Here is a 13,186-nt window from a genome sequence, read left to right as displayed (position 1 = left end):
GCAACCGCATGCCGCCCGCCGCCAACCATGTCCGACACTCGGTGGCCGCCTCCGCACATCACCGACGCGTTCATCGTCCTCGTCCTCGTCCACGACGACCGACGCTCGGTGGCCGCCACCGCCTCCGTCCCTCACCGACGCTCGATGGCCACGCTCTCGCTGACGCTCGCCGGCAAACTTCTACGCTTTAAAGGTTTAATTCGTTTGTGTTTAGGTAGGTTCTTTTGTGTTGCTGCAATTGCAATCACTATTTCGATATGAATTATGCTACTATTAGTATGGTAGATATATTTTGCAATCTTTATTTGGATATGAATTATGTTAATACTAGTATGCTACGTATTTTGCAATCGCTATTTGGATATGAATTATGCCAATACTAGTATGTTAGATATTTTCATGTGACACTTAATTTTAATATGATATCATTGTAGGTACTACCATTTACCTCAAGCACTTGTGTTCAAGATAAATGGCGGTACCTAAGAACATCGGCCTATTAGAGTAAGAACGTCGGTTCCTAGCTGATGTTTTTTTTCTGGTTTTCCTGTAGTTTGAGTGATTGTCAACAGGTAGCACTGTAGGGTAGTCAATAGACTGACTAGAGTGTGAGATTATGTATGTGCAACCGTGTTGGTCGATTTGTGGTGTGCAGGTGTAGATCATAGGGACGGTGGTCGACGATGAAGGTGAAGGTCATGCGGGTTCGTGCCGATGGACTAAGAGTTGTGAAAGACGAGTATTGGGACTTGACTGAGGGACCAGAGTCGCGGGGTGACCAACCATGGTTGACTAACACCTGGGACACGCACTCGCACAAGGATGTGGCGGAGCGGGCCATGTTGTCGGCATGATCGAGGACTGGTGGGACACGTGTCTAGGATGTGGGGACACGTACGTGGTGCGATACTTACAACGGTTTGGTGGTTGAGCCTCAAAACCACCCTGCGCTACATTTGACGGGTTTTGCTGAGTTTGGGCATCAAAACTCGGCGGTGGTGGTTCCGGAGGGAACCAGTGGCGGCACGTGGTGTCATAGCGAAGTGTGTGTCAAGGTGAAGCAATTTCGTGTGGAGCACATGACCGTCGGATTGAAAACCTAGAAGTTGGTCTATTTTGCCCCTAGTAGAATGTATAGACTCTATGTAGATAGGGGTAATTTAGGAAATAGAAATAACCCACTATAGTTAGAAGGGAGGTTGGTTAGTTCAGTATCGCTTGGCTGCCATTTGTTTAGTCCCTATTGTTTAGAACTCCTAGTTTTCCTCTCTAGGTAGTTACCTCTTGTGCCAAGTTATCCGCAGCGATTTTGTCTATCGACTGTGCCTGTGTTTCATTTGAGGAAGGGTCACTAGATTGGTCCATAGTTTTCTGTTGGCTTCAATTTCAGTTTGTGCAATTGCTGATTTTTTTAGTCTTTTGCTTTTGAGTTCTTCCTTTCTCTTCTATTTGTTATCTTGTGAAGAACCATCGAGTTCTTGTGTTTCAGGTGTTCTTGGGATTTGTTGGTGGGTGAGATATACTTCTAAGATCACTACTTACGCCATGTTGGTCCAGTTTGTGGTTGTGATCTTAGCTAATCGTGTTTTGAGTTCGTTATAGAAAACCCAACAAAACCTCAATCTTTTAGTATTTTCAGATTTGCGGTTTATTTACAAGTCCGATTGAGCTCAAAATTTATGGAGACCTTGGAAACATACTTGTCCAATTGTGTGTAAAATTTCATCTCAATCGAAGTTCGTTTGCTTCAGTTTCGCAAATTTGCGATCTGTTTGTTTTGCTAGTCTCGTGTGGGTATTTGGAACATTTTGAAATCATGAGATCACTTGTTTGCTTATGTGATTTTTGTTCAAGCGCTTAGTTCATTTCAATTGAAGTGAAGTGCTCATTTTCAGTGTTCGACGGTAAAATTTGATTGGCTCCCATTCACTCCTCTTATTGCCTCACCGGTCCTTCATACGGCCTCGATCGGGTACAAATGGATTGAGGGAGATTGAAAAAGATAAAATTCTCTCCTAGTCAAAATTGAATACGAGAGAATTTAATCTCCCTCAGTTCCCTTGCAAGCGAACAAGCCTGTATAATGCGCACCTTGTCCACAGCTCCTTTATTTTGATTTTTATTCCTTTTTTTATATAATGACAAAAAAATGTAGGCCACAGATACTGGGTACGGCGATGAGCCAATTATAACTGATACAGGCGCTTTAGAAACATGCTACGACTACGACATCCAAAATGTACATGTAGGAGTACATATTATTATCAACGGTGAATTCCATAATTCATTCACTAGCACGTAGTACGAGGACGCAGAGCAGCGGGCAAGGCCAAGGGACAGCAGGCTCGATAAATTACCCAGCTCTCCTTCTCGTCCTTGGGAAGAATCCAAGGCTTTTTTCCTGCCCGCCCCCCGCCTTGGTTCCGTTCCAGGCAACAGCACACACGCGGCCGGCCGGCCGCCCGGGGAGCCTATAGCTAGCTAGGTTAAGGTTGGGAGAGCATGGGCGGCGACGGGGCGGACGCGCACGGCGCGTCGGCGCAGCTGGAGAGCGTCCTGACGTCGTCGTCGTCGTCGTTCCCGTGGGCCGCGGCCGCCATCGAGCTGCGGCTGCTGACGCGGCTGGCGGCGCCGGCGGTGGTGACGTACATGATCAACTACCTCATGTCCATGTCGACGCAGATCTTCTCGGGCCACCTCGGCAACCTGGAGCTCGCCGCCGCCTCCCTCGGCAACACCGGCGTCCAGATCTTCGCCTACGGCCTTATGGTACGCACGCATGCGCAGTCAAGTCATACTGTCATACATACATATACATACATACCCCGGCCTGAACAACTGCATGTTTCTCCTGCTTTTGCTTGCTTTATTTGCTTTGATTTGTCGTCAAAATATATATAGTCGTGGATGCGCGGTATGTACATACAGCTAGCTTGTTTGTCCCGCGGAAAGACAAGATGGTTTTTACTCCGATCCGGTCGATTGGTTTGGACTTTGGAGCATTGGAATTTTTGCTAGCCGTACGTACGTGCGCTCCAGGATTAGAGACTGGTCTAGTAGCTTCTCCTAAAATTACCATCGGTTATCCGGGCCGGCGTGCGTGCATGCATGCAGGCGTTGGACGGAAGAGCGCGCTTTGCATGATTGGAAGAAGGAGCACTAGCTAGGTAGGGATGTGACGTTCCATGATTGGAAGAAGGAGCACTAGCTAGCTAGGGATGTAATAACAATTAGTAGTAATAATTAGCTGATCTATTAGTTGACTTGTTTTAAATCTTTTAGCTAATTTTAGCTAGTAACCATTAGTATATATTAGATGTTTAAAATAGGGTCTTAAAAAACAAAAGAGTGGATTCCTCCTGACTCGCTTTCACATGCCACGTTATGATGCCATTATGAGACGTACTGTTCTAGGAGTAGAATAGGAACGATCTGCCAGCTCTTGGATCCACATTATAATACTAGGCTTTGACCAAATGCAAGTACGTATATATTAGTGTATGTATAAAAATTGTCGTTTTGAATGTGTGGGAGCACGAGCACGAGCACGATTGCACTTGCACGTGCCTACCGCGCTCCGTCCACTCGTCATGTTCCTACCGCGCAACCTACGGGGTCGGACGCACGTGACGCGAGCGGGGAGGAATACAGAATACTAGACAATTGGCGAGCCCTGCCTGATCCTGAGCTGCAAGCAAAACCGCCCGAAATCCAGTGCCGCGACGATACCTTGAGAAATCCAGTGCTGCTGCATGTGCATGTGCACTTATAATATATAATTATAATCACACAATACAGATCGTACACTTATTAGTATATAATTTACGAAAATACATAGATTTTATCAGCGTTCGATGAAAGTCGTACTCTTTCTGGGGCTAGGTGTGCTCAGCTATATGGTTGAGGCCCCTCACGCTGGGAGACCCAATCCCAAAGCCCTCTAGGGTATTTGGGGCCCTTCTAGACTCCTGGCCCCTCAGACCTCTAAGGCACTTGGCCTTTGAGTCCTGTTGACTAGTGGCTAGATCGATGCTAGAGCTCTCCCGGGACCCTAAACACTTAAACTAGGAAGCAAAGCTCTTCGCTCGACCAATTATAGCACTCTCTATAGACTAAGATAGTACAACCATGCGAGATCCTATGCCTTACAACTTCAATGCCATGTATGTCCCTTCTTAAGACAACCACTCACTACTACAGCACACCTCTGTACAGGCGGTCTGGTTCGCCACTACACAGGCGGTTCCAGAAACCGCTTGTGGTGCACCGCCTGTGATGTAAAACAACATCACAGGCGGTCAATCAAAAACCGCCTGTGAAAAACACAGATTACAGGCGGTCCAGTTCAACGGAACCGCCTGTGATAGACACACATCACAGGCGGTCCAGTTCAAAGGAACCGACTGCATTCACTATAAATCACAGACGGTTTTCATTATACAGATTCATATATACAGAATTTTCAAACAGGTATAATACACAGAATTTTCAAACAGGTATAATACACAGAATTTTCAAACAGATATAAACAGATTCATATATACAGATTATACACAGATTCACACAGATTGCATAATACACAGATTGTACACATATTCATCCACATACACAGATTTACACATATTACAAGTTCCATAACAGGTATAATACACAGATTACAAGTTCCATAACAGGGATAATACACAGATTCATCCACATATCAAGTTCCATCGTCATACACAGAATTATACAACTAAACATCTCAAAATTCCATAGACAACTAAACATCTAAAGTTCCTAACTAAAGACCTAAACACTGTGTGATATTGTGTACAAACTTAGTTCTGGGAATTTTTGCAAATTTCCATTTACATTGTAGAATAGCCCTTGTTGATGAAGAACTTCACGGCGCATAAAGTAAAGCAAGTCTCTTACAACCTTAGAAACGCCGACGGAAACCATATCTCTTTCTAACCATTCAGCATTGATCTTAGATTTAGGAACCTGCAATGAAAGCAAAAAGCAATCGGTGCTAAGAGTAATGTGATGAGCAACAATATAACATAAAAAATGCAACATAGACAATGATAGCGAACTTACATCCTCACGATTGACCATGTAATGGAAGGTGACACGACACCATTCGCATACATAATAACCGCAAAGGACAGTACCCGGAGGTTGTTTGTCACCATATGGAAATAATGATATTGACAAATTAGGCTTGTCCTCTGGATGTTCGCCGCCAAGATCTTTCCAATAAAACGGTATGCACTGCATATAAGAATAGCATTGTGAGATTAAGAATACATTTGTTAAGTTGTAATAAGTACAAGTGTGCAATAATAATCATACTTCTCTAAAATCTTCAAGAAGTCATTATACGTAGTCTTTTCCATTCTCAGTGAGTCGAAGACCACGACTTTACCATCCTTTGGCCAGATCATGATACAAATGTAGTGGTCACTATATAGACATAGACGAAAACACATGTTAATATCACGATTGCCATAATTTATAGTTCAAAATTAAACCATGTTGATAACTTACTTAAAGTGGTGCGGAGCTATTATTAAGTCCTTGCCATGTTGTACATGATTATACATGGCTCGTCCAATGTATGCCACCATTACCTTCATTTTCTTTCTCTGATTCTGTTTGACGGCTTTCTCAAATTCAGCATCGTTCAAGTCTTTATATTCTTCTCCATGCCTCCGAGCAACTACTTTGTAGCGAGCTTGGGATATCATCAACGGGTCAAGAAACCCTGTCTTAAGTTGTTTCTTCTTATCATCCATGTATTGCATCCTACGTGTAATAGTGTTAATCGTTAGACTCTCGTTTATGTGTGCGTGTACAAAACTAACAAATATGAAAGTTTAGAGGTACTTACAAGCAAAAGAGGGTTAAGTAGTTGGTTTCCATCCTTTGTCGGTGGTACAACGACCAGAGATCGTCAAAGAATAAATGCCGCACAGGATCTATATGATCATTGCTCCAAAATGCATCTTCTGGCACAACAAATGTGAATTCCTCGAGCTTGTATTTGTTGCTAGCCACCATGTACCACTCATGCATTCTAATCTCCGGAGTCGACAACTTAGAAAGTTGCACCGTCGTTAAGAACGGCCTCCCATTCACAAATTTAGGAGGAACATCCTCCTTCTTGTATACCGAGATATTGGTTTTAAGACGTAATGATTCTCGAGTATGAATCATTCCATCTTCTTCCCATACTTCGAAATTGTCTATTTGGGTCGACCGTGTGCCTACTCCATGAGATGTTGATTCCGCTTTTGATTGATTAGTCATAACTCTCTGCAATTTATTCAGGTAGCGTGCCACTGATTCTGACGGTTTCTTGACATCGTCAGTGGCGATTCGCTTATGAATTTTCTTTGAAATAGTTGGCCCTTCAACATTGGTGCCAACCTTTGGTTCCTTTTTGATGTTGACGTCGACATTCTGAGGAACAATTTTGTCTACGTCCCCCTCGTCGAGTTCCTTCGCAAGAGGCGATATGATTGTTTCAACGATTTTTTTGGAGGTCGGTGTCATATTTTCCTGCACCATGGGGTGTGGAATGATCGAACTAGCTTTTTGTTGCATTGGTGTTGAATTCGGCTCATCACCAAACTTGATGTCGCGTCGATGCCAAAGGACCAACTCGTTCATTGCCTCCTGCAAAGTTATGATCCCCTCAACTGGAAAATCTATCTCCCAATCTTCACAACCACTGTCTGTGATTTCTAGAACTTGGACCACAGCATAGTGTGGCGGGATAGGATTATCCTTGTAGTTAACAAGTCCTGGTTTTACCAAACCAGTAGCAGCTTGCTTTGTTTTTGTCCCAGATCGATTGATTGGAATATGAAGAAAGCAAGGCTTGTCCTCAACAATATCGTCTACAGGGTACTTGGTCAAGTCTTGCACAGATCCAACGCTGCTAGGGACTATAGGGTTTAGGATTTGCAAATGTTTGCGTGGGGTCAAAGTGCCCACAGGTTTCTCATCCAATATCAGCAGACTAGTCAGGATGAAGGACTTGTCTCTATTTGGCTACAACTCTCATGACTGCCATGTGATGATGACGGTGTTCCTCCCAATTGCGGTAAGAGCCCTCGAAACAGAGCATGTCAAAGTTGTCATCACACGCTTGTGTTACTTTTTCAATGCGGTTTCACAAAAAGTAATAGCTTTAGAAGACTTGGACTATCTAAAGGCATACATCATCGAGACTATGTGCAAGCTTGAAATGTGTTTTCCTCCATCATTTTTTGATATGCAAGTACACCTAATCATACATCTCGTGGATCAGATAAAAATATTAGGGCCACTATATTTACATCATATGTTTCAGTTGGAGCGATACCTGGGAGTATTAAAAGGGTATGTGCGAAATCGCGCTCACCCAGAGGGTTCAATCATGGAGGGATACACTACAGAAGAAGTGATTGAGAGCTGTATAGATTACATCAGTGACGGAACAATGATAGGTGTGCCTGTACCTAAACATGAGGGTAAACTATGTGGGAGAGGGAGAATGGGCAAGAAAACTTTTCGCGTTGAGGATTACAAGCTAGTACATTGTGCTCATGGTAGTGTACTACAACATCTCACGATAGCCGAGCCTTACATAGAGGAACACCTGGATGAGCTTCGTAAAGAAAATCAGAACCGCACAGAGGACTGGATCATGAGGGAGCACAAACATCGTTTCAGCGAATGGTTAATGGACAAAAACATCCCATTCGGAGACTCTTTGGAAGAGAAAACAATGAAGAATTTGGCTTCTGGGCCATCGTGTTTTGTGACATCATGGCAAGCATATGACATCAATGGGTACACATTCTACACTAAATCAAAAGACATGAAAAGTGTTGCACAAAATAGCGGTGTTCGTATCGATGCTTTTGACCTACATGGACAGAAGACCACATATTTTGGATTCATAGAGGAAATATGGGAACTTGATTATGACCCAAGCATGAAAATACCCTTATTTAAGTGCCAATGGGTACAACATCCCGTGGGGGTGATAGTGGATAACTACGGACTCACACTGGTAGACTTAAAGAAAGTAGGATATAAAGATGACCCGTGGGTTCTCGCCGAATGTGTTGCACAAGTGTTCTATGTACTCGATCCAGCAGATGAGAAGATGCATGTAGTTATTTCTGGAAAGCAAAAAATTGTTGGAGTTGAGAATGTGGGAGACCAAGATGAGGAATACAATAAGTATGAAGAGATGTTCGTCTTTAACCGTCCAGAGAGAATCAAGCGTGTGGAAAAGAAAATTGATAAGAACTTAAAGCCATACATGCGGAAAAATGGTAGTTCATGAAAAATTGTATGAATCAAATTGTATTTGTTATCATGTATGATCGACTATGAATTGTGGTTGCCAATTAATTTAAAATCTCTCTAGTTATCTATGTGTGCTATTATAATTCATTTAAATTGTATTTGCATATTATTGTTAAAAATTAAATATTAATTCATTTAAATTGTATTTGCATATTTCTGTTAAAAATTAAAATTATTTTCATATTTAAATTGTATTTTCATATTTTCACAATCACAGGCAGTTTTTCCTTAGGGTCCGTTTGTGAAAAGGATAGAGCAACACAGGCGGTCCTAAACAAAAACCGCTTGTGATACTATTACATCACAGGCGTACCGAACCGCCTGGGACATCACAGGCGGTTTTCTAACCGAACCGCCTGTGATGTAAAAAGCCTACCGCTTGTATAGAGCCAAATTGTACTAGTGACTTGATACTTATAATATAGATAAGGATCCATCCATGGTATTAAATGTGATAGATGATATTATGGTCAAGAAGCCACGTTGTAGCCACAATGACAGTATACATACTCAAGACCACAATGCAGTGCCTGCCGCCATCCTTGTGCCCACTACAAATGGCAGCAGGCGGCCAGGTGCACCCAAGACCACTATGCAGGGTGTTCCATCATTCCTGTGGCTACACCTAGATGTACTAACCTACTTGCAAGCATTATAAGATACAACCAACTACACCATTTAGCAACTACACCATACCTGACAGCGTGGACTCTAGTACCTGCCTACACTACATGAAATATCTACCATTACAACAAGACATGCTCAACACTGTGGTACGTCCAAGATGTGTCATACGACTAGACAACTGCGACAAGGAGTAGTTGAGCCTTTACTGGGTAGGACCTTTTGTTCATTAGGCATGTAACTCTTTTCTGCCTTAGGCTATACAAGATAAGGATATAGCAACATAGAAAGGGCTTCGACATTTGGCATTGAATACTTGCCTTTATCTTCGAGCTCATAACTTTGGCTTTAGGGTATTGGGATTGATCTCTTAATTCTAAGCAACACAAATAGAGGTGAACTAGAGACCAATAGTCTAGAACTCCTACCAAAAACAAGTGAGAGCTAGACGGCCATGATGCTCAATAGTTATATGAATTTGTAATCTTCTTCATATTGATAAGCACCATTCCACCTTACGTGAAGAGGACGTAGGGTATTACACATCATATATAAATCACATGTGTGATGGTAGCTAGGTAGTACCCAGGATCATCGTGCCTCTACTCTGAGCGCCTAGCTCTATCCTATCATGATCAACCTTTTTTGGGTATCTATGTGTTGGTGTTTTGACCCGATGGTCCTAACCAAAAAGTGAATTTGTGTTGTGTGCCCCTATCCAGATGGGTGATGCAAGAAGACATAAGATTTATCCTGGTTCGGGCAAGAGAAGGTCCCACTTCCAGCGAGGAGGGATGAGACCTATATTATCTTGCACCTAGGTGCTCATAGTAGGGGATACAAGCTAGTCGAGAGGGGGAATAGGTCCCAAGTCTTTAAGTGTGATTGAGGTCGTAGCCCCCGAGGCCTTGGAGGAGTGGTTACTCCTACGAGGTCTTTATGTTTCCCTCCGCGGACTTCGTTGATCTATCAATTCCACGTTACTTGCCCGCAGCCTAGGTGCAAGGGCAGCCCCCGAGCCTCTGCATTGGTTTGTTGATGCTATCAACAATCTAATCGCGGCATTGGTGCAGGGGCAACCCGCAAGCCTCTGCAGTGGGTGAGAGTACGACCAGGGTCCGTCTTGACTTTTGATGATATGCCTCTTCGTCGTCTTTTCGCAAGGAGGAAGTGGGGGAAGATGCCATGTTCGTGCCGGTCTCGGATATGTCCTAAGACGACGCTAGGAGGTGTTGTCAGGTGGAAGGTCTCTGTATAAAAAAACGATATGACCCTATAATAGTGGCAGATGGATAATATTTTAGAAAACTTGGATCACAAGAATCTGAAAATTTTGGGGTAGAAGAAGATTTTGAATTTGATTAGAGAAATGTGTACTTAGATTTTTTTAGAATAATCTATCCAGCTCTAGTATATCATTGCTTTAGTTAGAATTCTTGTTTTTTGTTGTTGTGAATCTTGCTTAGAAAGCTGGTCAAAGGCTCCTAATAGAAGATTGTTATATTATTGTTACATTGACTTACATTTTCAAATTTATAAAACAGATAAAATATAAATAGATATGCAACATTAATGTCACCCCATTTTGTTTGAATGGTTTTTGCAGCTGGGCATGGGCAGCGCGGTGGAGACACTGTGCGGGCAGGCCTATGGCGCCCACAAGTACGAGATGCTGGGCATCTACCTGCAACGCTCGGCCGTGCTCCTGTGCGCCACGGGAGTTCCACTGGCCGTCATCTATGCCTTCTCCGAGCCGATCCTGGTCTTTCTAGGGCAGTCGCCGGAGATCGCCCGCGCCGCAGCCATCTTCGTGTACGGTCTCATCCCGCAGATCTTCGCGTACGCCATCAACTTCCCGATCCAGAAGTTCATGCAGGCGCAGAGCATCGTGCTCCCGAGCGCCTACATCTCCACCGCAACCCTGGCGCTGCACGTGCTGCTCAGCTGGGTCGTCGTCTACAAGGTCGGTCTGGGCTTACTGGGGGCTTCCCTGCTGCTCAGCCTCAGCTGGTGGCTCATCGTCGCCGCGCAGTTCGCGTACATCGTGGTGAGCCCCAGGTGCCGCCACACCTGGACCGGCTTCAGCTTCCAGGCCTTCTCGGGCCTGTGGGGCTTCCTCAAGCTCTCCGCCGCGTCCGCGGTCATGCTCTGTCTCGAGGCCTGGTACTACCAGGTCCTGGTGCTCATTGCCGGGTTGCTCCCCAACCCTGAACTTGCATTGGATGCGTTGTCTGTATGGTGAGCAGTACATTACCATCGATCCATCGTTGTCCCTAAGTTAGCTATGATCTATTTGCACTGGTGCAGCTACAAATTAATCAGAAACATTAATTGGTTTTGATTGTTAACTTGGTTCGTGTTGTCATTATCTGATCTGCAGCATGACTATTAATGGGTTGGTGTTCATGATCTCAGTAGGGTTCAATGCTGCTGCCAGGTAGGTTTGCAACTCAACTACTACAACAGCTGCCATGTTTAGTTTCTTACTGAGTAGCTTCTGAATGGTTTCCAGCGTGAGAGTGAGCAATGAGCTCGGTGCCGGCCACCCGAAATCTGCCTACTTCTCGGTGTGGGTAGTGACTGCGATCTCTACGATAATATCTATCATGCTTGCCATTGTGATCCTCTGCCTCCGCAACTACATCAGCTACATCTTCACGGAGGGTGAGGTGGTGTCAAACGCGGTGGCGGATCTCTGCCCGTTGCTTGCCATCACGCTCATCCTCAACGGCATCCAACCAGTTCTGTCAGGTTAGATTTCAGAGACCTTCTCTCAATCTCTCATGCGAACATTTCTAACAAGCAGATGTGTCACACAGGTGTCGCCGTTGGGTGTGGGTGGCAAGAATTCGTAGCCTACGTGAACATTGGCTGCTACTACATAGTTGGTGTTCCCCTCGGCGCCATCCTCGGGTTTGTCTTCAAGTTCGGTGTAAAGGTAATGAAATCAAGCTGTGCATAGTTAACAATGTTTCCCTTTAATTTTCTGTCCACCGAATGTTCAACTCTAATGGCATACTCATGTGATCATGTCTCTCCTGACAGGGCATTTGGAGTGGCATGATTGGAGGAACTTTCATGCAGACGGCTATCTTACTGTGGGCCACCTTGAGAACTGATTGGAACAAAGAGGTAGAAATTCCTATTCTTTGCAGAATAAAAGATTAAAAAAATGTTTTAGTTTTTTTATTTAGGTCCGTTCGATAAACTACGATTGCAAATTTGATCTACCCTCCGTTCCAAATATTTTTATGAGCTACAAATCTGTGGCATGAGCATATAGTAGTATTACTAGTTATCTACAGAAATTTTGCTGTACCCATTATACAGCTTGCATATAATGTAATATATAGGTGACCTGTATCTGTTAGAATTTTTGCAGTGCCCTACTTTACTTGCATCTGTAGTAGAGTAGGTGACCTGTATCTGTTAGAAATATCACTGATGCAACGTACATTACATGTATGTATGTTGGACTAAAAAGTTTGGACGTGCTAGAGAAAAAAAAAAGTAGGAGTAGGTGCAATATAAACATCTTCTCATTCTGAACATTACGTAGAAGATGAATCACGCAGTCGCGGTTTAGAACGGACTGTTCCATGTTGAGATAACCGATCATGTTTCAGGTAGAGGAAGCACAGAAAAGGCTACACAAATGGGAGGATCAGAAGACGACGACGACGGAGCCCCTCCTTGCGGGGGTCGTCGGCAATGGCAATGCCAATTAGTTTACTGGATGGACATCATTCTCCCAGACGGCTTCACCAGCGTCACCGTCAGGATATGGACCCGGCCTGCAAAGTGTTTCTCCGGAGTGTTTAGGTTTTCTTTCCCGTATCAAAATTTGCGAAACAGAGAAGGAAGGTTTTTTTTTGGAAACAGAACTGACGTCTATCTTTTGAGTTAAAGAATTCGGAGCATACATGTGGATTTTTTTGAAAGGAGATTTTACTCAGCTTTTAAGAAAGCAATAACAGAGTAGCTACATAGAGCACACCCCACAACGTTGAACTGGGAATACCAATTAACCAGGGAAGCTTCACACTGACATCCCATGACTACCAGAAAAAAAACAGACCCTCCACTAAACTAAGGACTGAGACATCAAAGCTCCAAATTGATAGCAATAATCTGACAAAGTTCAATTATCATCAACCAGAGCGCTGCGAGGACACACCACCTAATAGCAGAAAGCTTCACTCGATTAAACCACCTA

General features: G+C 43.8%; 1 protein-coding gene across 1 annotated transcript; it reads left to right on the top strand.

Moving 5' to 3' along the window:
* Nucleotides 1-2,110: 2,110 nt before the first annotated feature.
* Nucleotides 2,111-12,941, top strand: LOC103643612 (protein DETOXIFICATION 40). The gene is made up of 7 exons (XM_008666773.3): nucleotides 2,111-2,769; nucleotides 10,577-11,208; nucleotides 11,351-11,407; nucleotides 11,483-11,721; nucleotides 11,790-11,908; nucleotides 12,016-12,102; nucleotides 12,597-12,941. The coding sequence occupies exons 1-7, from the start codon at nucleotides 2,503-2,505 to the stop codon at nucleotides 12,696-12,698; spliced, it is 1,503 nt and encodes a 500-aa protein (XP_008664995.1). The 5' UTR covers nucleotides 2,111-2,502; the 3' UTR covers nucleotides 12,699-12,941.
* Nucleotides 12,942-13,186: the final 245 nt, after the last annotated feature.

Source organism: Zea mays, chromosome 1 (assembly GCF_902167145.1).
Source record: "Zea mays cultivar B73 chromosome 1, Zm-B73-REFERENCE-NAM-5.0, whole genome shotgun sequence".
Taxonomy (NCBI): Eukaryota; Viridiplantae; Streptophyta; class Magnoliopsida; order Poales; family Poaceae; genus Zea; species Zea mays.
The sequence above is the reverse complement of the archived record's forward strand: the minus strand, read 5'-3'. Positions and strand labels throughout refer to the sequence as shown.